The 26,402-nt window shown below is 49.6% G+C and overlaps 1 protein-coding gene across 4 annotated transcripts in view; it reads left to right on the top strand.

Moving 5' to 3' along the window:
* The first annotated feature begins 3,806 nt into the window (after nt 1-3,806).
* The window catches only part of LOC147086341 (metaxin-1-like), a 36,686-nt gene continuing 14,090 nt past the window's right edge, over nt 3,807-26,402 (top strand). For 2 of the 4 annotated variants that reach the window (XM_085978402.1, XM_085978401.1), the window contains exons 1-5: nt 3,807-3,926; nt 17,393-17,462; nt 20,199-20,275; nt 25,003-25,095; nt 25,213-25,395. In XM_085978402.1, coding sequence (XP_085834528.1) covers nt 3,846-3,926; nt 17,393-17,462; nt 20,199-20,275; nt 25,003-25,095; nt 25,213-25,395 — 504 coding nt within the window. In that variant the 5' untranslated portion in view covers nt 3,807-3,845. Of the gene's footprint in view, nt 3,927-6,689; nt 6,785-17,392; nt 17,463-18,284; nt 18,388-20,198; nt 20,276-25,002; nt 25,096-25,212; nt 25,396-26,402 lie in introns of those variants that run through there. The other 2 variants (XM_085978403.1, XM_085978404.1) reach the window with 2 other exon arrangements.

Genomic DNA, 26,402 nt, shown 5'->3' with positions numbered 1-26,402 from the left:
TTACATGACTTTGCGCCGGCGCATTAAAGGCACCGCGGCGGCCGGCCGCTTTCCCGCTTTCCCGCCTGGCCGCAGCTCCCTCCCCGGACTTCCCCCCCCCCCCCCGGAACAGAAGCAAGCCCGGCACTTGTCCGAGGTGCCGGGCTCATTTTTAAAAAGATTTTCGCGGGCCGCGGCCGGGTGCAGGCAGCTCCTCCTTAAGGGAAGGAGGAGGCCTGCACTTCCCGAACCTGCCGCACCGCAGCGGGCGCCGCAGCGCCGGAATAGCGCCGATATTCAGCGCGTAGCGCCAGGTTTCAGGCGCAAACAGCTCTCAGCAGCGCCGGCAGCCGTTTGGGCGCAGAACTGGTGAATTTTGGGCCCGACCAGCGCGACTTAGCTCCGGCACTAACTTCCGGCGCTAAAGCCCTGGCTGCGCCAAAACTCAATTTCTAGGCCACTGTAAATAGTCACAGTAAATGGTCACTGCTGAGAATCACTGTAATAGTCACTGTAGAGAATCATTGTAAATAGTCACTGTAGAGAATCCCTGTAAATAGTCACTGTAGAGAATCACTGTAGTCACTAGAGAATCACTGTAAATAGTCACTGCAGAGAATCACAGTAAATAGTCACTGCAGAGAATCACTGTAAATAGTCACTGCAGAGAATCACTGTAGAGAGTCACTGCAGAGAATCACTGTCGTCACTGCAGAGAATTACTGTAGTCACTGCAGAGAATCACTGTAAATAGTCACTGCAGAGAATCACTGTAAATAGTCACTGTAGAGAATCACTGTAAATAGTCACTGCAGAGAATCACTGCAAATAGTCACTGTAGAGAATCACTGTAGAGAATCACTGTAAATAGTCACTGCAGAGAATCACAGTTAATAGTCACTGCAGAGAATCACTGTAAATAGTCACTGCAGAGAATCACTGTAGAGAGTCACTGCAGAGAATCACTGTCGTCACTGCAGAGAATTACTGTAGTCACTGCAGAGAATCACTGTAAATAGTCACTGCAGAGAATCACTGTAAATAGTCACTGTAGAGAATCACTGTAAATAGTCACTGCAGAGAATCACTGCAAATAGTCACTGTAGAGAATCACTGTAGAGAATCACTGTAAATAGTCACTGCAGAGAATCACTGTAAATAGTCACTGCAGAGAATCGCTGTAGTCACTGCAGAGAATCACTGTAAATAGTAGCTGCAAAGAATCACTGTAGTCACTGTAGAGAATCACTGTAAATAGTCACTGTAGAGAATCATTGTAAATAGTCACTGTAGAGAATCACTGTAAATAGTCACTGCAGAGAATCACTGTAAATAGTCACAGTAAATAGTCACTGCAGAGAATCACTGTAAATAGTCACAGTAAATAGTCTCTGTAGAGAATCACTGTAAATAGTCACTGTAGAGAATCACTGTAAATAGTCACTGTAGAGAATCATTGTAAATAGTCACTGTGGAGAATCACTGTAAATAGTCACTGTAGAGAATCACTGTAAATAGTCACTGCAGAGAATCACTGTAAATAGTCACTGTAGAGAATCACTGTAAATAGTCACTGTAGAGAATCAGTGTAAATATTCACTGTAGAGAATCACCGTAAATAGTCACAGTAAAGTCCCTGCAGAGAATCACTGTAAATAGTCACTGTAGAGAATCACTGCAGAGAATCACTGTAAATAGTCACTGCAGAGAATCACTGTAATAGTCACTGTAGAGAATCATTGTAAATAGTCACGGTAGAGAATCACTGTAAATAGTCACAGTAAATGGTCACTGCAGAGAATCACTGTAATAGTCACTGTAGAGAATCATTGTAAATAGTCACTGTAGAGAATCACTGTAAATAGTCACTGTAGAGAATCACTGCAGAATCACTGTAAATAGTCACTGCAGAGAATCACTGTCATAGTCACTGTAGAGAATCAATGTAAATAGTCACTGTAGAGAATCATTGTAAATAGTCACTGTACAGAATCACTGTAAATAGTCACAGTAAATGGTCACTGCAGAGAATCACTGTAATAGTCACTGTAGAGAGTCATTGTAAATAGTCACTGTAGAGAATCATTGTAAATAGTCACTGTAGAGAATCACTGTAAATAGTCACAGTAAATGGTCACTGCGGAGAATCACTGTAGAAGTCACTGTAGAGAATCATTGTAAATAGTCACTGTAGAGAATCCCTGTAGTCACTGTAGAGAATCACTGTAGTCACTGTAGAGAATCACTGTAAATAGTCACTAGAGAATCACTGTAAATAGTCACTGTAGAGAATCACTGTAAATAGTCACTGCAGAGAATCACTGTAAATAGTCACTGTCGAGAATCACTGTAAATAGTCACTGTAGAGAATCACTGTAAATAGTCACTGCAGAGAATCACTGTAAATAGTCACTGCAGAGAATCGCTGTAGTCACTGCAGAGAATCACTGTAGTCACTATACAGAATCACTGTAAATAGTCACAGTAAATGGTCACTGCAGAGAATCACTGTAATAGTCACTGTAGAGAGTCATTGTAAATAGTCACTGTAGAGAATCACTGTAAATAGTCACAGTAAATGGTCACTGCGGAGAATCACTGTAATAGTCACTGTAGAGAATCATTGTAAATAGTCACTGTAGAGAATCCCTGTAGTCACTGTAGAGAATCACTGTAAATAGTCACTGTAGAGAATCACTGTAAATAGTCACTAGAGAATCACTGTAAATAGTCACTGCAGAGAATCACAGTAAATAGTCACTGCAGAGAATCACTGTAAATAGTCACTGCAGAGAATCACTGTAGAGAGTCACTGCAGAGAATCACTGTCGTCACTGCAGAGAATTACTGTAGTCACTGCAGAGAATCACTGTAAATAGTCACTGCAGAGAATCACTGTAAATAGTCACTGTAGAGAATCACTGTAAATAGTCACTGCAGAGAATCACTGTAAATAGTCACTGTCGAGAATCACTGTAAATAGTCACTGTAGAGAATCACTGTAAATAGTCACTGCAGAGAATCACTGTAAATAGTCACTGCAGAGAATCGCTGTAGTCACTGCAGAGAATCACTGTAAATAGTCACTGTAGCGAATCACTGCAGAGAATCACTGTAAATAGTCACTGTAGAGAATCACTGTAAACAGTCACTGTCGAGAATCACTGTAACTAGTCACTGTAGAGAATCACTGCAGAGAATCATTGTAGTCACTGTAAATAGTAGCTGCAGAGAATCACTGTAAATAGTCACTGTAGAGAATCACTGTAAATAGTCACTGTAGAGAATCATTGTAAATAGTCACTGTAGAGAATCACTGTAAATAGTCACTGCAGAGAATCACTGTAAATAGTCACAGTAAATAGTCACTGCAGAGAATCACTGTAAATAGTCACTGTAGAGAATCATTGTAAATAGTCACTGTAGAGAATCACTGTAAATAGTCACTGCAGAGAATCACTGTAAATAGTCACAGTAAATAGTCTCTATAGAGAATCACTGTAAATAGTCACTGTAGAGAATCATTGTAAATAGTCACTGTAGAGAATCACTGTAGTCACTGCAGAGAATCACTGTAGTCACTGTAGAGAATCACTGTAAATAGTCACTGTAGAGAATCACTGTAAATAGTCACTGCAGAGAATCACTGTAAATAGTCACTGTAGAGAATCACTGCAGAGAATCACTGTAAATAGTCACTGTAATTAGTCACTGTAGAGAATCACAGTAAATAGTCACTGTAGAGAATCGCTGTAAATAAGCAGTAAATTTCTGGGGAATCTGTTGCTAGGGGCGAGTCTGTGTTGCTAAGGGCAGTCCGGGTTGTTTCCGGGTCGGGCCGTTCAGTTCCGGTTGGTGGAGCAGCGATGGCGGCCCCCCTGGAGCTGTTCTGCTGGAAAGGGGACTGGGGCCTGCCGTCCGTGGACAGCGAGAGCCTGACGGTGCTGGTAGGCGGGGGGCCGGAGACAGCGAGAGCCTGTCGGTGCTGGTAGGCGGGGGGCCGGAGACAGCGAGAGCCTGTCGGTGCTGGTAGGCGGGGGGCCGGAGACAGCGAGAGCCTGTCGGTGCTGGTAGGCGGGGGGCCGGGGACAGCGAGAGAGTGACGGTGCTGGTAGGCGGGGGGCCGGGGACAGCGAGAGAGTGACGGTGCTGGTAGGCGGGGGGCCGGGGACAGCGAGAGAGTGACGGTGCTGGTAGGCGGGGGGCCGGGGACAGCGAGAGAGTGACGGTGCTGGTAGGCGGGGGGCCGGGGACAGCGAGAGAGTGACGGTGCTGGTAGGCGGGGGGGCCGGGGACAGCGAGAGAGTGACGGTGCTGGTAGGCGGGGGGCCGGGGACAGCGAGAGAGTGACGGTGTTGGTAGGCGGGGGGCCGGAGACAGCGAGAGAGTGACGGTGTTGGTAGGCGGGGGGGCCGGGGACAGCGAGAGAGTGACGGTGCTGGTAGGCGGGGGGCCGGAGACAGCGAGAGAGTGACGGTGCTGGTAGGCGGGGGGCCGGGGACAGCGAGAGAGTGACGGTGCTGGTAGGCGGGGGGGCTGGGGACAGCGAGAGAGTGACGGTGCTAGTAGGCGGGGGGCCGGGGACAGCGAGAGAGTGACGGTGCTGGTAGGCGGGGGGGCTGGGGACAGCGAGAGAGTGACGGTGCTAGTAGGCGGGGGGCCGGGGACAGCGAGAGCCTGACGGTGCTGGTAGGCGGGGGGCCGGAGACAGCGAGAGAGTGACGGTGCTGGTAGGCGGGGGGCCGGAGACAGCGAGAGAGTGACGGTGCTGGTAGGCGGGGGGCCGGAGACAGCGAGAGAGTGACGGTGCTGGTAGGCGGGGGGCCGGAGACAGCGAGAGAGTGACGGTGCTGGTAGGCGGGGGGCCGGAGACAGCGAGAGAGTGACGGTGCTGGTAGGCGGGGGGCCGGAGACAGCGAGAGAGTGACGGTGCTGGTAGGCGGGGGGGCCGGGGACAGCGAGAGAGTGACGGTGCTAGTAGGCGGGGGGGCCGGGGACAGCGAGAGCCTGACGGTGCTGGTAGGCGGGGGGGCCGGGGACAGCGAGAGAGTGACGGTGCTGGTAGGCGGGGGGGCCGGGGACAGCGAGAGAGTGACGGTGCTGGTAGGCGGGGGGCCGGGGACAGCGAGAGAGTGACGGTGCTGGTAGGCGGGGGGCCGGGGACAGCGAGAGAGTGACGGTGCTGGTAGGCGGGGGGCCGGGGACAGCGAGAGAGTGACGGTGCTGGTAGGCGGGGGGCCGGGGACAGCGAGAGAGTGACGGTGCTGGTAGGCGGGGGGGCCGGGGACAGCGAGAGCCTGACGGTGCTGGTAGGTGGGGGGCCGGGGACAGCGAGAGAGTGACGGTGCTGGTAGGCGGGGGGGCCGGGGACAGCGAGAGCCTGACGGTGCTGGTAGGCGGGGGGGCCGGGGACAGCGAGAGAGTGACGGTGCTGGTAGGCGGGGGGCCGGGGACAGCGAGAGAGTGACGGTGCTGGTAGGCGGGGGGCTGGGGACAGCGAGAGCCTGACGGTGCTAGTAGGCGGGGGGGCCGGGGACAGCGAGAGCCTGACGGTGCTAGTAGGCGGGGGGGCCGGGGACAGCGAGAGAGTGACGGTGCTGGTAGGCGCGGGGCCGGGGACAGCGAGAGAGTGACGGTGCTGGTAGGCGGGGGGCCGGGGACAGCGAGAGAGTGACGGTGCTGGTAGGCGGGGGGCTGGGGACAGCGAGAGCCTGACGGTGCTAGTAGGCGGGGGGGCCGGGGACAGCGAGAGCCTGACGGTGCTGGTAGGCGGGGGGCCGGGGACAGCGAGAGCCTGACGGTGCTAGTAGGCGGGGGGCTGGGGACAGCGAGAGAGTGACGGTGCTGGTAGGCGGGGGGCCGGGGACAGGCAGCGGACACCCATCCCTCGGTCACCTCAGGGCAAAGACCGGCAGCAACTGCAAACTCACAAATATTCCCAATTATATTTGAAGGGATAGAGAATAACAGATACCCGGGAGTGAGTTACAGGCTGGAATCTAATCGAGGGGTTCGGGGGGTTTATATATAGAATAACAGATACCCGGGAGTGAGTTACAGGCTGGAATCTAATCGAGGAGTTCGGGGGTTTATATATAGAATAACTGATACCCGGGAGTGAGTTACAGGCTGGAATCTAATCGAGGGGTTCGGGGGGTTTATATATAGAATAACAGATACCCACGAGTGAGTTACAGGCTGGAATCTAATCGAGGGGTTCGGGGGTTTATATATAGAATAACAGATACCCGGGAGTGAGTTACAGGCTGGAATCTAATCGAGGGGTTCGGGGGGTTTATATATTGAATAACAGATACCTGGGAGTGAGTTACAGGCTGGAATCTAATCGAGGGGTTCGGGTGATTTATATACAGAATGGTGCCGAGTAATAACCTCCCAGAGATGTCGGGGAACATAGGGTCTAATGAGAGGGAGGAACTGAAAGAAATCAGTATTTGTAGGGAAATGGTGTTAGGGAAATTGATGGGATTGAAGGCCGATAAATCCCCAGGGCCTGATAATCTACATCCTAGGGTACTTAAGGAAGTGGCCCTAGAAATAGTAGATGCATTGCTGATCATCTTCCAACATTCGATGGAATCTGGAACAGTACCCATGGATTGGAGGGTAGCTAATGTTACCCCACTATTCAAAAAAGGTGGTAGAGAGAAAACGGGGAATTATAGACCGGTAAGCCTGACATCGGTAGTGGGGAAAATGCTAGAGTCCATTATAAAAGATGTAATAGCAGAGCACTTGGAAAACAGTGACAGGATCGAACAAAGTCAACATGGATTTACAAAAGGTAAATCGTGCTTGACTAAACTACTGGAATTTTTTGAGGATGTAACTGATAGAATAGATAAGGGAGAACCAGTGGATGTGGTGTATTTGGACTTTCAGAAGGCTTTCGATAAGGTTCCGCATAAGAGATTAGCGTGTAAAGTTAAGGCTCATGGGATTGGGGGCAAGGTACTGACTTGGATAGAGAACTGGTTGGCAGACAGGAAGCAAAGAGTTGGAACATAAGAAGTAGGAGCAGGAGTAGGCCATATGGCCCCTCGGGCCTGCTCCGCCATTCAATAGGATCATGGCTGATCGGAACTTAGACTCACGTCCACTTCCCTGCCTTCTCCCCGTAACCCCTTATTCCCTTATCAGCTAGGAAACTGTCTATCTCTGTTTTAAGTTTATTTAATGTCGCAGCTTCCACAACTCTCTGAGGTAGTAAATTCCATAGATCTACTACTCTCTCAGTGAAGAAGTTTCTCCTCATCTCAGTTTTGAAAGGGCAGCCCCTTATTCTAAGATTATGCCCCCTAGTTCTAGTCTCACCCATCAGTGGAAACATCCTCACCGCATCCACCCGATCAAGCCCCCTCACAATCTTATATGTTTTGATAAGATCGCCTCTCATTCTTCTGAATTCCAATGAGTAGAGGCCCAACCTACTCAACCTTTCCTCATAAGTCAACCCCCCATCTCCAGAATCAACCGAGTGAACCTTCTCTGAACTGCCTCGAGAGCAAGTATATCTTTTCTTAAATATGTAAACCAAAACTGTACGCAGTATTCCAGGTGTGGCCTCACCAGTACCCTGTATAACTGCAGCAAGACTTCCCTGCTTTTATACTCCATCCCCCATAAACGGGTCTTTTTCCGAGTGGCAGGCAGTGACTAGTGGGGTACTGCAGGGATCGGTCCTGGGACCCCTGCTATTCACAATATATATTAATGATCTAGACGAGGGAACTAGATGTAATATCTCCAGGTTTGCAGACGACACAAAGCTGGGTGGGCATGTGTGCTGTGAGGATGATGCCGAGAAACTCCAGTATGATTTGGACAGGTTGGGTGATTGGGCAGATGCATGGCAGATGCAGTATAATGTGGATAAATGCGAGGTTATCCACTTTGGTGGCAAAAACAGGAAGGCAGATTATTATCTGAACGGCAATAGATTGGGAGAAGGGGAAGTGCAACGAGACCTGGGTGTCCTTGTGCACCAGTCGCTGAAGGTAAGCATGCAGGTGCAGCAGGTGGTTAAGAAGGCAAATGGTATGTTGGCCTTCGTAACGAGAGGGTTCGAGTACAGGAACAAGGATGTCTTGCTGCAGTTGTACAGGGCCTTGGTGAGACCACACCTTGAGTATTGTGTGCAGTTTGGTCGTCTTATCTGAGGAAGGATGTTCTTGCCATGGAGGGAGTGCAGCGAAGATTCACCAGACTGATACCTGGGATGGCAGGAATGACGTATGAGGAGAGATTGGGTCGATTGGGCTTATACTCGCTGGAGTTTAGAAGAATGAGAGGGGATCTCATTGAAACTTATAAAATTCTAACTGGACTAGACGGATTAGATGCAGGAAGGATGTTTCCGATGGTGGGGGAGTCCAAACCAGGGGTCACAGTCTAAGGATAAGGGGTAAGCCATTTAGGACAGAGATGAGGAGGAATTTCTTCACCCAGAGAGTGGTGAACCTGTGGAATTCTCTACCACAGAAGGCAGTGGAGGCCAATTCATCAAATATATTCAAGAAGGAGTTAGATATATTTCTTAAGGCTAAAGGGATCAAGGGATATGGGGAGAAGGCAGGGACAGGGTACTGAATTTGGATGATCAGCCATGATCTCATTGAATGGCGGAGCAGGCTCGAGGGGCCGAATGGCCTACTCCTGCTCCTATCTTCTATGTATGGGATAGCGACACATTGGTACATTGTTGTGTGATTCATTGATTAGGGCAATGTGTTCTCCTGTACGCCCTGATCCTTTTATCTTCTGTCTGCTCCCCCTCATTAACGAGTGAGGATTTATCGAGTTGATCTGCGTCTCTCTGACCTGTTTGTGAAAGCAGCTGAATCAGTTTTATATCTTGTGGTCGTGCTCTTTTGGCCATGTGCGAACAAACAGGACGAATGGTTTGTGGTTCGTAGTTATATTTTCCAAATCCCATGCCTGATGGGTTGGGGCTGCAGTCGACTGTCTGACTCTGATTCCATTACATCATCTGTCCTTGGTGCTTGGATGGAACTCTGGTTTGGCTCCTGGCTACTCTCACTGAAAGAATTACAGTGAAGCTGTTGTGCATGAGCCAGCTGTTGCTGAAGTGCTGCTGACAATCCCCAGTGAAGGGCGGAGGCCCCGTGGCCGGGCACCTGAATGCAGGGCGATACTCGGCCCGGGGGAGGGGCACTGAGTGCCGTCTTGGGGAGGCTTTGTTTGGGCAAAAGCCAAACGTTCAATATTTCTGCTCACTGCCCCATCAAGCACCGATAGGTCAGTTATAGCATGGGTTGGGAGTAAGCTGTCCATCTGCTCTTTTGGAGTACGTTGTACTGAAGAGTGTTGATTGGTGCCGTACTGAGCCCTACAGACCAGTTCTGCATTGCAAAGGAGAATTCGGTGTTCCATCGCTGTTTACTCCTGTGTTGGCCGCTCTCCCTCCGGCTCCGGGACCGGGATCGGCTCTGGGACCGGCACCCGCTCCGGGATCGGCTGCGGGACCGGCACCCGCTCCGGGATCGGCTGCGGGACCGGCTCCAGGACCGGGACCGGCTCCGGGACCGGCACCCACTCCGGGACCGGCTCCGGGACCGGCTCCGGGACTGGCACCCGCTCCGGGACCGGCTCCGGCACCCGCTCCGGGACCGGCTCCGGCACCCGCTCCGGCTCCCTGACCTGCTCAGGATCACTATCCAGTGACTCCTGCTGGAAAGTTGATTGTGCAAAACTGGGATCAGCTGTGCTGCCTTCCATGTTGGAATAGCTGGCCAATACGCTGTCCCTAAAGCCAAAACCCCAGCACGGTAGGCAGCAGAGCGGGCTGCATGGTGCCCGGGGGTGGGGGGTGGAGGCGGCGGGTTGACTACATCATCCTCCAACACCTCTCCATCGTCGTCCAGCTGGGTAGGACTGCACTCGCCTGGTTCTATTCTTATCTATCCAGTCGTAGCCAGACAATCACCTGCAATGGCTTCTCTTGTTCCCGCACCGTTACCTCTGGAGTCCCCAAGGTTCTATCCTTGGCCCCCTCCTATTTCTCATCTACATGCTGCCACTCGGTGTCATCATCTGAAAAATAGCGTCGGTTTCCCACCTCGCTCGACCCCTCCACGGTCTCTAAATTGTCAGACTGTCTGACATCCAGGATGAGCAGAAATTTCCTCCAACTAAATATCGGGAAGACCGAAGTCATTGTCTCGAACTCCGTTCCCTAGCCACTGACTCACTCTCTCTCTCTCTGTAGCAGCTGTCTGAGGCTGAACCAGACTGTTCGCAACCTTGGTGTAAAATGAGCTTCCGACCACACATCCGCGCCATAACAAGACCGCCTATTTCTACCTCCGTAACATCGTCTATCTCCGCCTCTGCCTCAGCTCATGCGCTGCTGAAACCCTTATCCAGGCCTTTGTTCCTCTAGACTTGACTATTCCAACACACTCCTGGCTGGTCTCCCACATTCTACCCTACGTAAACTTGAGGTCATCCAAAACTCGGCTGCCCGTTTCCTAACTCGCACCAAGTCCTGTTCATCCATCACCCCTGTGCTCACTGACCTACACTGGCTCCCAGTTAAGCAACACCTTGATTTTAAAATTCTCATCCTTGTTTTCAAATCCCTCCATGGCCTCGCCCCTCCCCGTCTCTAATCTCTTCCAGCTCCACAACCCCACGAGCGAATTTGGCTAGGACAAATAAAATTAGAGAGTTAAATGCGTGGCTCAAAGACTGATGTGGGAGAAATGGGTTTTGCTTCCTGGGACACTGGCACCAGTACTGGGGCCGGATCCGGGGAGCTGTTCCGTTGGGACGGGCTTCACTTGGCCAGTGCTGGGACTAGAGTCCTGGCGGATCATATAACTAGGGCTGTAGAGAGGGCTTTAAACTAACTAGTGGGGGGGAGATTCCTAGAGAGCAAACAATAAAAATGACAACAGAGAAGGTCATAGACTTAGGTAGCAGTGGGGAAATTAAAAACCAGAGCGTGTCAGGAAGGGGCAGAAGGTATGGAGTAAAAGGTAAAGTAATAAAAAGGGCAAAAGCAGGAACTAAGTGTCACAAAACATCTTTGAAAGTTCTCCATCTGAATGCACGTAGCATTCGTAACAAAATAGACGAGTTAATGGCACAAATAACTACATATGGGTATGATCTTGTGGCCATTACAGAAACATGGCTGCAGGGTGACAATGCCTGGGAATTAAACATACCAGGTTATTTAACGATCAGGAAGGACAGGCAGGAAGGAAGGGGAGGTGGGGTGGCTATGTTAATAAAGGAAGGAATCACTGTAATACAGAGAAATGATATTGGGTCAAAAGATCAGGATAATGAAACAGTTTGGGTGGAGGTAAGGAATAATAAGGGGAAAAAAACATTCGTGGGCGTAGTCTATAGGCCTCCGAACGGTGGCAACTCTGTTGGACGGAGTATCAATCAGGAAATAGTTGAGGCTTGTAATAAGGGAACATCTATAATTATGGGGGATTTTAACTATCACATTAATTGGACAAATCAAATTGGGCAGGGCTGCCTTGAGGATGAGTTCATTGAGTGTATTAGGGATGGGTTTCTTGAGCAGTATGTAACTGAACCGACCAGGGGGCAAGCAACCTTAGATCTGGTCCTGTGTAACGAGACAGGATTAATTAAAAATGTCCTAGTAAAGGATCCCCTTGGAATGAGTGACCATAACATGGTTGAATTCCATATTCAATTAGAGGGTGAGAAGGTTGGATCTCAAACAAGCGTGCTAAGCTTGAATAAAGGAGACTATGAAGGTATGAGAGCGGAATTGAGTAGAGTGGATTGGGAAAATAGATTAAAGGGTAAGACAATACGTGATCAGTGGTGTACATTTAAGGAGTTATTTTACAACTTCCAAAAAATATATATTCCACTGAGAAGAAAAGGGTGTAAAAGAAAAGACAGCCATCCGTGGCTAAGTAAAGAAATTAAGGATAGTATTCGACTAAAAACAAGGGCATATAAGGTAGCCAAATCTAGTGGGAGGATAGAGGATTGGGAAAACTTTAAAAGACAGCAAAAAGTAACAAAAAGATTGATTTAAGAAAGGGAAGATAGATTATGAAAGTAAATTAGCAAAAAATATAAAAACATCACAGAAACCCCACAGTGCAGATAGAGGCCATTTCGGCCCATCGAGCCTGCACTGACACATATCCCACCTGATCCCTGTAACCCCACGCATTTAATCCCCCTAACACGAAGGGTCAATTTATCACAGCCAATCATCCTAACCCGCACATCTTTGGACTGTGGGAGGAAACCGGAGCACCCGGAGAAAACCCACGCAAACACGGGGAGAACGTGCAAACTCCACACAGACAGTCACCGGATTCGAACCTGTGTCCCTGGCGCTGTGAGGCAACAGTGCTAACCATTATGCCACCGTGCTGCCCCCTATAGTAAGAGTTTTTATAGTTATATAAAAAGAAAAAGAAAAAGGGTGGCTAAAGTAAATGTTGGTCCCTTAGAGGATGAGACCGGGAAATTAATGGTGGGAAATATGGAGATGGCAAAAACACTGAATGAATATTTTATATCAGTCTTTACAGTAGAAGACACTAAGAATATCCCAACACTGGACAAACAGGGGGCTAAAGGGGGGGGAGGAGCTAAACACGATCAAAATCACTAAGGAAGTGGTACTCGGTAAAATAATGGGACTCAAGGCGGATAAATCACCTGGACCTGATGGCTTACATCCTAGGGTCTTGAGGGAAGTGGCGGTCGGGACTGTGGATGCATTGGTAATCATTTTCCAAAACTCCCTGGACTCGGCAAAGGTCCCGGCAGACTGGAAAACTGCTAATGTAACACCCTTATTTAAAAAGGGCAGTAGACAGAAGGCTGGAAACTATAGACCGGTTAGCCTAACATCTGTGGTAGGTAAAATTTTGGAGTTCATTATTAAGGAGACAGTAACAGGATATTTGGATAATCATAATTTAATAGGACAAAGTCAGCATGGTTTTATGAAGGGGAAGTCATGTTTGACAAATTTGCTGGAGTTCTTTGAGGAAGTAACATATAGGGTGGATAAAGGGGAACCAGTGGACGTAGTGTATTTAGACTTCCAAAGGCATTTGACAAGGTGCCACACAAAAGATTATTACTTAAGATAAAAAATCACGGGATTGGGGGTAATATTCTGGCATGGATAGAGGACTGGCTATCTAACAGAAGGCAGAGAGTTGGGATAAATGGTTCATTCTCAGACTGGCAATCAGTAACTAGTGGTGTTCCGCAGGGGTCAGTGCTGGGTCCCCAACTCTTTACAATCTATATTAACGATTTGGAGGAGGGGACCGAGTGTAACATATCAAAGTTTGCAGATGATACTAAGATGGGAGGGAAAGTAGTGAGTGAGGAGGACATAAAAAACCTGCAAGGGGACATAGACAGGCTAAGTAAGTGGGCAGAGATTTGGCAGATGGAATACAATACTGGAAAGTGTGAGGTTATGCACTTTGGCAGGAAAAATCGTAGAGCAAGTTATTATCTTAATGGCAAGAAACTGGAAAGTACTGAAGTACAAAGGGATCTGGGGGTCCTGGTGCACGAAACTCAAAAGGTTAGTATGCAGGTGCAGCAAGTGATTAAGAAGGCCAATGGAATGTTGGCTTTCATTGCTAGGGGGATAGAATATAAAAATAGGGAGGTATTGCTTCAGTTGTACAAGGTATTGGTGAGACCGCACCTGGAATACTGCATACAGTTTTGGTGTCCATACTTAAGAAAAGACATACTTGCTCTCGAGTCAGTACAAAGAAGGTTCACTCGGTTAATCCCGGGGATGAGGGGATGGACATATGAGGAGAGGTTGAGTAGATTGGGACTCTACTCATTGGAGTTCAGAAGAATGAGAGGCGATCTTATTGAAACATATAAGATTGTGAAGGGGTTGGATCGGGTGGATGCGGGGAGGATGTTCCCGATGATGGGTGAAACTAGAACTAGGGGGCATAGTCTTAGAATAAGGGGCTGCTCTTTCAAAACTGAGATGAGGAGGAACTACTTCACTCAGAGGGTGGTAGGTCCATGGAATATGCTGCCCCAAAAAGCTGTCGAAGCTACATCATTACATAAATTTAAAACAGAAATAGACAGTTTCCTAGAAGTAAAGGGAATTAAGGGTTACGGGGAGCGGGCAGGAATTTGGACATGAGTCTAGGTTCGGATCGGTCATGGCCATGTGGGTAGTGGAGCGGGCCCAGGGGCCGTGTAGCCTGATCCTGCTCCTATTTCATGTCTAATTCTGTTAGATTCAGGAGATGGTTCTGTGATAGTGGATTGGCGGTTAGGATCAGATCAGCCATGATCTTATTGAATGGCGGAGCAGGCTCGAGGGGCCGATTGGCCTACTCCTGCTCCTATTTCTTATGTTCTTATATCTGCGCTCCTCCAATTCTGCCCTCTTGAGCATCCCTGATTATAATTGCTCAACCATCGGTGGCCGTGCCTTCAGCTGCCTGGGCCCTAAACTCTGGAATTCCCTGCCTAAACCTCTCCGCCTCGCTACCTCTCTTTCCTCCTTTAAGACGCTCCTTAAAACCTACCTCTTTCACCAAGCTTTTGGTCACCTGCCCTAATCTCTCCTTATGTAGCTCGGTATCAAATGTTTGATAACGCTCCTGTGAAGCGCCTTGGGATTTTTTACTATGTTAAAGGCACTACATAAATACAAGTTGTTATTATTTGTGGTGATCCTGGGTGTAAGAGGGAAAGTTGCCTCTGGTCAGTGATGAATTTGAGCCAACTGGTGTCCGTTACCGGGCAGTGGGGCATCTCTGTCCCAGGAATACATTTACACGTTAACAAGTTTCATTGTAAAGAACTTGAAACAAGGTGATTGAGAGTTGGAACACTCTGTACTTGTTGCTGGGATCTGGGTTTGAATCGACTCCAGGTGGGGAGGGTGAGGATCCTTCTCCTGGCGGAGAAATGATCAGTTTTAGCCCTGGAGGAGACAGATTCCCTCTCCCATTTTAACACAGTTTGAGCACTCTCACTTAGAGAGGCTGAAGAAGGAATGCAGTGTAGAACATAACTCTTTATCTAACCCGGGCTGTACCTGCCCTGGGAGTGTTTGATGGGACAGTGTAGAGGGAGCTTTACTCTGTATCTAACCCGTGCTGTACCTGCCCTGGGAGTGTTTGATGGGGACAGTGTAGAGGGAGCTTTACTCTGTATCTAACCCGTGCTGTACCTGCCCTGGGAGTGTTTGATGGGGACAGTGTAGAGGGAGCTTTACTCTGTATCTAACCCATGCTGTACCTGCCCTGGGAGTGTTTGATGGGACAGTGTAGAGTGAGCTTTACTCTGTATCTAACCCGTGCTGTACCTGCCCTGGGAGTGTTTGATGGGGACAGTGCAGAGGGAGCTTTACTCTGTATCTAACCCGTGCTGTACCTGCCCTGGGAGTGTTTGATGGGACAGTGTAGAGGGAGCTTTACTCTGTATCTAACCCGTGCTGTACCTGCCCTGGGAGTGTTTGATGGGGACAGTGCAGAGGGAGCTTTACTCTGTATCTAACCCGTGCTGTACCTGCCCTGGGAGTGTTTGATGGGACAGTGTAGAGGGAGCTTTACTCTGTATCTAACCCGTGCTGTACCTGCCCTGGGAGTGTTTGATGGGACAGTGTAGAGGGAGCTTTACTCTGTATCTAACCTGTGCTGTACCTGCCCTGGGAGTGTTTGATGGGACAGTGTAGAGGGAGCTTTACTCTGTATCTAACCCGTGCTGTACCTGCCCTGGGAGTGTTTGATGGGACAGTGTAGAGGGAGCTTTACTCTGTATCTAACCCGTGCTGTACCTGCCCTGGGAGTGTTTGATGGGACAGTGTAGAGGGAGCTTTACTCTGTATCTAACCCGTGCTGTACCTGCCCTGGGAGTGTTTGATGGGTCTGTGTAGAGGGAGCTTTACTCTGTAGCTAACCTGTGCTGTACCTGCCCTGGGAGTGTTTGATGGGACAGTGTAGAGGGAGCTTTACTCTGTATCTAACCCGTGCTGTACCTGCCCTGGGAGTGTTTGATGGGGACAGTGCAGAGGGAGCTTTACTCTGTATCTAACCCGTGCTGTACCTGCCCTGGGAGTGTGTGATGGGGACAGTGCAGAGGGAGCTTTACTCTGTATCTAACCCGTGCTGTACCTGCCCTGGGAGTGTTTGATGGGGACAGTGCAGAGGGAGCTTTACTCTGTATCTAACCTGTGCTGTACCTGCCCTGGGAGTGTTTGATGGGACAGTGTAGAGGGAGCTTTACTCTGTATCTAACCCGTGCTGTACCTGCCCTGGGAGTGTTTGATGGGACAGTGTAGAGGGAGCTTTACTCTGTATCTAACCCGTGCTGTACCTGCCCTGGGAGTGTTTGATGGGACAGTGTAGAGGGAGCTTTACTCTGTATCTAACCCGTGCTGTACCTGCCCTGGGAGTGTTTGATGGGTCTGTGTAGAGGGAGCTTTACTCTGTAGCTAACCTGTGCTGTACCTGCCCTGGGAGTGTTTGATGGGACAGTGTAGAGGGAGCTTTACTCTGTATCTAACCCGTGCTGTACCTGCCCTGGGAGTGTTTGATGGGGACAGTGCAGAGGGAGCTTTACTCTGTATCTAACCCGTGCTGTACCTGCCCTGGGAGTGTGTGATGGGGACAGTGCAGAGGGAGCTTTACTCTGTATCTAACCCGTGCTGTACCTGCCCTGGGAGTGTTTGATGGGACAGTGTAGAGGGAGCTTTACTCTGTAGCTAACCCGTGCTGTACCTGCCCTGGGAGTGTTTGATGGGACAGTGTAGAGGGAGCTTTACTCTGTAGCTAACCCGTGCTGTACCTGCCCTGGGAGTGTTTGATGGGACAGTGTAGAGGGAGCTTTACTCTGTAGCTAAACTGTGCTGTACCTGCCCTGGGAGTGTGTGATGGGGACAGTGCAGAGGGAGCTTTACTCTGTATCTAACCCGTGCTGTACCTGCCCTGGGAGTGTTTGATGGGACAGTGCAGAGGGAGCTTTACTCTGTATCTAACCCCGTGCTGTACCTGCCCTGGGAGTGTTTGATGGGACAGTGTAGAGGGAGCTTTACTCTGTATCTAACCCGTGCTGTACCTGCCCTGGGAGTGTTTGATGGGACAGTGTAGAGGGAGCTTTACTCTGTATCTAACCCGTGCTGTACCTGCCCTGGGAGTGTTTGATGGGACAGTGTAGAGGGAGTTTTACTCTGTATCTAACCCGTGCTGTACCTGCCCTGGGAGTGTTTGACGGGACAGTGTAGAGGGAGCTTTACTCTGTATCTAACCCGTGCTGTACCTGCCCTGGAAGTGTTTGATGGTGACGACAGTTTCAGAAAGTAGATTTGACAATTGTTTAACTTTTACTAACTGGATATTTTCTGTGTCAGGCTTATGCCCGATTTTCAGGAGCCCCCCTCAGAGTGCACAAGCTCAGCAACCCCTGGAGAAGCCCCTCGGGTAAGGCTACACGTAGAGCTGGTATGGTTCAAGTCACAATTCTAAATGCAGGCTTTCTCTCTGGGTCCCATGTTCCGTAGGAACAGGAGAAGGCCATTCAGCCCCTCGAGCCTGTTCAGCCATTTAATTAGATCGTGGCAGATCTGTATCTGAACTCCATTTACCCGCCTTGGTTCCACAACCCTTAAATTAGTAACCTTACCTAACAAAAATCTATCTATCTAAGTCAGTTTTGAAATTTTCAATTTACCCCCAGCATCAACAGCTTTTTGTGGGGGAGAGTTCCAGATTTTCCCTATCCTTTGTGTGAAGAAGTGCTTCCTGACATCACCCCTGAACGGCTTCGCTCTAGTTTTAAGATTATGCCTCCTTGTTCTGGACTCCCCCCACCAGATAGGAAATACCTTATCAAATCGTTTAATCATCTCAAACACCTCAATTAGATCACACATTAATCTTGTAAACTCAAGGAAATACAAGCCTAGTCTATGCAACCTTTCCCTCATAATTTAACCTTTTTAGCCCCGATAGTCTGGTGAATCTGCTCTGCACCCCCTCCAAGGCCAATATATCCTTCCTAAGGTGCGTTGCCCAGAACTGAACACAGTGCTCCAGATGGGGTCTAACCTGAGCGTTACACAACTAATATAACTTCCACCCCTTTGCATTCCAGACACTTCCATTAACCTTTTAAATTATTTTTTGTACCTGTCCACTAGCTTTTAGTGATTTCTGCACCTGGACCCCTAAATCTCTGTTCCTAACTTCTCACCATTTAGAAAATACTCTGAGAGAATACTCTGGTACCCGCCAGGGTCCTGTGATGGGGGATGTCCTCAAGGTTGAATAGCTTGTAGGTTGACGTTTGAAGAAGAGCCATCTGGTGTGTGGGGACGTATGAAGCCAAACTGCAAGTGGAGTGAAGGTGAGGAGGGGTATCGGTCTACGTAAGAACACAAGAAATAGGAGCAGGAGTAGACCGTACAGCCCCTCGAGCCTGCTCCACCATTCAATACGATCATGGCTGAACTTGTACATCAACTCCACTTTCCCGCCCTATCCCTACATCCCTCGATTCCCCGAGAGTCCAAAAATCGCTCTCAAGTCTTGAATATACTCAACGACTGAGCATCAACAGCCCTTTGGGGTAGAGAATTTCAAAGATTCACAACCCTCTGAGTGAAGACATTTCTCATCTCGGTCCTAAATGGCTGACCCCTTATCCTGAGACTTTGACCCCTGGTTCTAGACTCTCCAGCCAGGGGAAACTGCCTCTTGGCATTTACCCTGTCAAGCTGTAAGAATTTTCAATGAGATCACCTCTCAATCTTCTAAACCCCGTTCTACTCAATCTCTCCTTGTAGGACAGCCCTCTCATTATCAATCTAGTGAACCTTCGTTGCACCCCCTCTTGGGTTGGGAGACCAAAACTGTGCACAGTACTCCAGGTGTGGTGTCACCAAAGCCCTGTACAATTGCAGCGAGACTTTGTTACTCTTATACTCCAACCCCTTGTAATAAAGGCTAACATACCATTTGCCTTCCTAATTGCTTGCTTTACCTGCATATTAACTTTCTGTGATTTGTTAACCGGGGAAAGTGTCTGTGCTGCTCTCCAGAATCTGTTTCCAGTTCTGTCAGGTTCTGATGAAATAGTAATTGGGGAACTAACTTTTCCCTTCAGATTGAAGCAGCTTAAAAGCTGTTGTGTGGTTGGAAGCCTCCCTGCTCAGTGATATGAGCTGTGAGCTCGAGTTTAACCCTCTGTTCACACTGTGGTGATATCCGCTTTAGCTGGGAGTGCTTCTACCAATTGGTTAGCAGCAGTACAATCACAGAGGTTTGGAAGTGCTGAAAGGAGTCGAAGGGGGCAGCGAATTAGTGAATCCAAGGCAGATTACCATGGGCATCTCGCCTCCAGGGTTGGTGTCTAGTTACTGGGTTTTATTTCTGTTTGATCCAGTTTGTTCAGGATTTGCACTTGGTATAAATGGTGACCCACTTGTAGTGGATTCTCGTCAGAGGTGATCTCGCCCCAGACATCATCAAGACGTCTGCACCAGGTGCCCAGTCTGTCCCACTCGGACATTGCTTCCTCTATTGTGCAGAGTTTCCAAGCCAGTAGTTACCCCACAGTTTGAGCTGCTCTAGATGTGCAGCAGTTGTCCCACATTTGCTGTTTTGCTCAGCGTTAGTGTTGAATTTAGTGAAGTTGAGAACAACTGGATGCTGTTAAACTTGTGTTTCCCTGGTGGGGCCAACTGCTGCAGGCTGGACACAGCTTCTGGAGAGCAGCACAGCCACTTTCCCTGGTTAATGGACACAAGAGCTTGGTGATGTCAGGAAAGGGAATGACAAAGGAAACAATCTGGCCCCAATAGCTCCTTGGGTAAAGGCCTGGTGTAACAAGCCACATAGACAAGGAGGGGCCCAGTGCCCATCCTTGATCTCAGCTGGGGCATTAATAATTGGCCTCAGTGTCCCAGGCTTGTGAGGGGGAAATCAGGCTGCTGGAATGTGAGGGTGGCTGGAGAATGAGTGAGGATCGGATTTGGCTGGACTCTGATTCCTTGCGATTGAATTCTGTTGACCCTCTCACTGTCCAGGCTTTTGCATGAAGAATGGCCCTTTGGGTGAGGGGTCTCCAGCATCAATGCAGTCTGTGCCCTCAGCTTTCACGAGGGGAGAGAGAAATTGGGGCCTAAAATGAACCTGTTTCTTCTGTTTTATTGGCAGGGGTTTTGCCAGCACTGAAGACTGAGAAAGATGTTGTGTCGCAGCCTCTCCAGATCCTTGCGTACCTCAGGAAACAGGTGCACCTCGAATTTTGTTTCTAATTGCATCTCACTGGAGTTTGGTAATTCGTGTTATGATGTTGCTAGACAGATTAGACTTGCAAAGTGTTAACTCCCAACAGAACATTTTTTCACCTAATATTTAAAGCCTTTTAAAACTTTAATTAGTGCGGTTCCTAGCTGGGAATCACAGATAGAACAGCCAACATGCTGTATTACTTTTGTATGTTCCGTTAGCTTTGAAAAAATAAGGTTCATTAGGTTTGGACCTAGGTATTTCTCACTGTGATAGAATGGCTTTCATTCCATGAGCCCAGTGGGAGACTTCGCTTAACACGTGTACAGGTGCTGCAGGCTCCCACGTTAAGTGGTGGGATTTCATTCAAGGTGCTAACTTTGATTAGCAGCTCAGTGAGCCAATCCTCAGGACACAGTCGAGGAGGGAGGGGCGGGCCAGAGAACGATTTGTCTCTCTCTGAACCTAAACGAATAGCCTAGTGCTGACTGTACGACTTCTAACTCTCGAATGAAGAGTCAGGGCCTTCAGAAGAGGGCAGTGGGTGCCTAGATTGATGTTCTTCTGGCTGTGGCACATCCTATGCCATGTTTTGGTGGTGTGGAGAATCTGACAGTACCTCTGCGTGTGGTAACACGGTGCCCTGTACGGTCGAGCTGCAGTATAGAGGGTAACAGCCCCGAATTTCTAACGCCCAGAAATTGCTGGGTAATCAAGTGGGGTTATAGTAAATTTAGCTACAGTGGAACTTGTACAACGATTTAGCAATACTGAAGGGAATGGGCAAGTTCAGCCACCATGGCCTTCTTTGACCTCACAAAGGCCTTCGACACTCAACCGTGAGGGATTATGGAGTGTCCTCCTCAAATTCGGCTGCCCTCAAAAGTTTGTCACCATCCTCCGCCTGCTTCACGACGACATGCAAGCCGTGATCCTGACCAACGGTTCCACCACAGACCCAATTCACGTATGAACCGGGGTCAAGCAAGGCTGTGTCATCGCACCAACGCTCTTCTCAATCTTCCTTGCTGCAATGCTCCATCTCACCCGCAGTAAGCTCCCCACTGGAGTGGAACTAATTTACAGAACAAACAGGAAACTGTCGCACTTCAGCCCAGTTCCAAGGTCGTCCCATCCTCTGTTGTCGAATTACAGTATGCAGACGACGCTTGCGTCTGCGCTCACTCAGAGGTCGAACTCCAAACCATCGTCAACACCTTCACCGAAGCGTACGAAAGCATGGGCCTTACACTAAACATCCGTAAGACAAAACGTCCTCTACCAACCTGCACCCACCGCACAGTACTGCCCCCCGATTATCAAAATCGACGACAAGGCCTTGGACAACGTGGGCCACTTTCCATACCTCGGGAGCCTACTGTCAACAAGGGCAGATGTCGATGACGAAGTCCAACTCTGTGTGCCAGTACAGCCTTCAGTTGCCTGAGGAAGAGAGTGTTTGAAGATCAGGACCTCAAACCCAGCACTAAGCTCATGGTCTGCAGGGCAGCAGTGATACCCACCCTGCTGTATGCCTCAGAGACATGGACCATGTACAGCAGGCACCTCAATGCACTGGAGAGGTACCACCAACGCTGCCTCCGCAAGATCCTGCAAATCCATTGGCAGGATAGGCGCACCAACGTCAGTGTTCTTGCTCAGGCCAACATCCCCAGCATTGAAGCCTTGACCACGCTCGATCAGCTCCGATGGACAGGTCACATCGTCTGCATGCCCGATACGAGACTCCTCAAAAAAGCACTCTACTCGGAGCTCCGGCACAGCAAGAGCCCCAGGTGGGCAGAGCAAACGCTTCAAGGACACCCTCAAAGCCTCCTTGGAAAAGTGCAACATCCCCACCGACACCTGGGAATCACTGGCCCAAGACCGCACAAAGTGGAGGAAGGCGCCGAGCACCTAGAGTCTCTTTGCCGGAAGCCAAGCGCAAACAGCGGAAGGAGCGCATGTTAACTCAAGCACCTCGCCCACCCGCCCCTTCAACCACCATCTGCCCCCCTGTGACAGAGACTGTAGGTCCCGCATTGGACTCATCAGTCACCTGAGAACTCATTTTTAATGTGGAAGCAAGTCATCCTCGGTTCCGAGGGACTGCCTAAGATGATCGGTCACTGCTTCCTTCACTAATGAGAGATGATGCTTTCCCCTCTTTTCTCACTGGGATATGGTTCCAAGCACAAAGCATTCTCCAGCATCTTGGCTAAATTGCCACTTGTAATGTATGAGCCCAGACAGTGAGGATCAGCAAGATATTTAACCAGGGGAGACATCACAATGAAGCCCGATCCTGACACGGCCAAAATCCACACTTGCACCAGCACCAGGGGACACTGGAAGGGCCAGTGGATGTGCCCTTGTACCAGCACCAGGGGACACTGGCGGGGCCAGTGGATGTGCCCTTGCACCAGGGGACACTGGAAGGGCCAGTGGACGTAGTCTTGCACCAGGGGACACTGGAAGGGCCAGTGGACATACCTTACAGCCCATCCTAGCTGAGATCAGGACAGACAGGGCGGTGTGGTCTGGCCTGTGTGACTCAGCTCCAGGCTGCCTGTAACTCACTCCCATCACCAGAAGCCTGGTAAATCTGGTGTAGCACTAGTAACTATGGCAACCTACTCATTACACAAACAGGGCAGGAATGTGAGGCCTTCCACAGGGAATTCCTTCATTACTTAAATACTTCCAAATTGCAGATGGTGATGGGAATCAATCAATGTCAGTTGGGAAGGGGCCATTTTCATATGTCCTGCTTTTGGCTGAAAGCATAACCGTTTAACTGCTTACAGACTCTGAAGTGACTATTTAACTGTTGACAAAATAAAAATATCTATTGAACTGTCGTATATAAACTCACTCCCGGGTATCTATTCTATATATAAACCCCCCGAACCCCTCGATTAGATTCCAGCCTGTAACTCACTCCCGGGTATCTGTTGTATAAACCCCCCGAAGCCCTCGATTAGATTCCAGCCTGTAACTCACTCCCGGGTATCTGTTATTCTATATATAAACCCCCGAACCCCTCGATTAGATTCCAGCCTGTAACTCACTCCCGGGTATCTGTTATTCTATATATAAACCCCCCGAACCCCTCGATTAGATTCCAGCCTGTAACTCACTCCCGGGTATCTGTTATTCAATATATAAACCCCCCCCGAACCCCTCGATTAGACTCCAGCCTGTAACTCACTCCCGGGTATCCGTTATTCAATATATAAACCCCCCCCGAACCCCTCGATTAGACTCCAGCCTGTAACTCACTCCCGGGTATCTGTTATTCAATATATAAACCCCCCCCGAACCCCTCGATTAGACTCCAGCCTGTAACTCACTCCCGGGTATCCGTTATTCAATATATAAACCCCCCCCGAACCCCTCGATTAGATTCCAGCCTGTAACTCACTCCCGGGTATCCGTTATTCAATATATAAACCCCCCGAACCCCTCGATTAGACTCCAGCCTGTAACTCACTCCCGGGTATCTGTTATTCTATATATAAACCCCCCCCGAACCCCTCGATTAGATTCCAGCCTGTAACTCACTCCCGGGTATCTGTTATTCTATATATAAACCCCCGAACCCCTCGATTAGACTCCAGCCTGTAACTCACTCCCGGGTATCTGTTATTCTATATATAAACCCCCCCGAAGCCCTCGATTAGATTCCAGCCTGTAACTCACTCCCGAGTATCTATTCTATATATAAACCCCCGAAGCCCTCGATTAGATTCCAGCCTGTAACTCACTCCCGGGTATCTGTTATTCTATATATAAACCCCCCGAACCCCTCGATTAGATTCCAGCCTGTAACTCACTCCCAGGTATCTGTTATTCTATATATAACCCCCCCCGAACCCCTCGATTAGATACAGCCTGTAACTCACTCCCGGGTATCTGTTCTATATATAAACCCCCCGAACCCCTCGATTAGATTCCAGCCTGTAACTCACTCCCGGGTATCTGTTATTCTGTATATAAACCCCCCGAAGCCCTCGATTAGATTCCAGCCTGTAACTCACTCCCGGGTATCTGTTATTCTATATATAAACCCCCCGAACCCCTCGATTAGATTCCAGCCTGTAACTCACTCCCAGGTATCTGTTATTCTATATATAACCCCCCCCGAACCCCTCGATTAGATACAGCCTGTAACTCACTCCCGGGTATCTGTTATTCTATATATAAACCCCCCGAACCCCTCGATTAGATTCCAGCCTGTAACTCACTCCCGGGTATCTGTTATTCTATATATAAACCCCCCGAACCCCTCGATTAGATTCCAGCCTGTAACTCACTCCCGGGTATCTGTTATTCTATATACGAACCCCCCGATTAGATTGCAGCCTGTAACTCACTCCCGGGTATCTGTTATTCTATATATAAACCCCTCAATTAGATTGCAGCCTGTAACTCACTCCCGGGTATCTGTTCTATATATAAACCCCCCGAACCCCTCGATTAGATTCCAGCCTGTAACTCACTCCCGGGTATCTGTTATTCTATATATAAACCCCCCGAACCCCTCGATTAGATTCCAGCCTGCAACTCACTCCCGGGTATCTGTTATTCTATATATAAACCCCTCGATTAGATTCCAGCCTGTAACTCTCTCTTCGTTATACCATAAACTATTTGGATGCCAAGGGTGTTGCAATAAGCCTGTTGAACTCCTATTTACTGATCTTGCTGTCTCCCTTTCTCTTTCTAGAAGTACAATGCAGACTACGGGCTATCAGCAACACAGGGGGCTGACACACTGGCCTTCAGCTCTCTGATTGAGGAGAAGTTACTCCCCGCGCTGGTGAGTGCTGCACCGTCTCTGATCACCAGTTGCCCTCTGCTTCATTTGTTAATTGGGAGCTCGTATCTGTCTAGAATGTTCTGTGCTGAGCTTAATTTTCGTGTGTTTTTTGGTCAGATCTACATGTTTTGGGTTGACTCCAAGAATTACGTATCGTTCACACGGCCCTGGTACGGAGAGGCCATCCCATTCCCGCTCAACTTCTTCCTCCCAAACCGCATGCACATGCGCTCCCTGGAGCGTCTTCGCCTAATCCGAGGCGGCCAATGGCACGACAATGAGGAGGAGGCAGAGACTGAGGTGAGTGGAACGGCTCCAGCAACTGTGGCTGGTGAGATTCAGGAGAATCGTTTAGGATTGTCTCTGGCACTAATTTACTTGTAAAAACTTTTATAAGTACAAGTAGAAACTTTTTCTTGACTGCACTAAGGTTTTTAGTTACTACACTGGATGTTTGATCCCCGCAGCTCATCCTGTGACCGTCACACATTTGCTCCTTCATTGTCACAAGGTTGCTGATGTAACTGCATCACCGTGTGATACTGAGCCATACAGCCCCCGATTCCGTATCCAGCCTGTGCTGATCTCAGTAACACAGGCTAGATTTGGCCTCTGCATCCCCGGATTAGAGAGAAGAGAAATGAGCCAGAATTCCTGCTCCTGGTCATTGTCCAGTGATCCTTGCTGGGATTGGCCTGGCTCTGGTCACATAACTTGCTGCCACTCACCGTTTAGTGTCACTGCTGAAGAATGACTGGTTTGCTGGAGATGGTAACGCCACTCAGACCAGCTGTCCAGTGAGATTCAGTGCCAGGAGGGAGAGAGATGGGAAGGAGGGAATGGAGAGGAGGAGGAGGGGGGAAAGTGAGGAGGGGGGGGAAGGGAGGGGGTGAGGAGGGGGGGAAGGAAGGGGGTGAGGGGGCGAGGAGGAGGGGGAAGGGGGCGAGGAGAGGAGGAGGAGGGGGGAAGGGGGCGAGGAGAGGAGGAGGGGGGAAGGGGGCGAGGAGAGGAGGAGGGGGGAAGGGGGGCGAGGGGAGGAGGAGGGGGGTAAGGGGGCGAGGGGAGGAGGAGGGGGGTAAGGGGGCGAGGAGAGGAGGGGGGAAGGGGGGCGAGGGGAGGAGGAGGGGGAAGGGGGCGAGGGGAAGGGGGCGAGGGGAGGAGGAGGGGGGAAGGGGGCGAGGGGAGGAGGAGGGGGGTAAGGGGGCGAGGGGAGGAGGAGGGGGGTAAGGGGGCGAGGGGAGGAGGAGGGGGGTAAGGGGGCGAGGGGGCGAAGGGAGGAGGAGGGGGGAAGGGGGCGAGGGGAGGAG

This window comes from Somniosus microcephalus, unplaced genomic scaffold (genome assembly GCF_052327205.1).
Source record: "Somniosus microcephalus isolate GS21.2 unplaced genomic scaffold, FLI_Smic_1.0 unresolved_chr7, whole genome shotgun sequence".
NCBI classification, from domain to species: Eukaryota; Metazoa; Chordata; class Chondrichthyes; order Squaliformes; family Somniosidae; genus Somniosus; species Somniosus microcephalus.
Note: the sequence above shows the minus strand (reverse complement) of the source record. Positions and strands in the feature narration are given on the sequence as shown.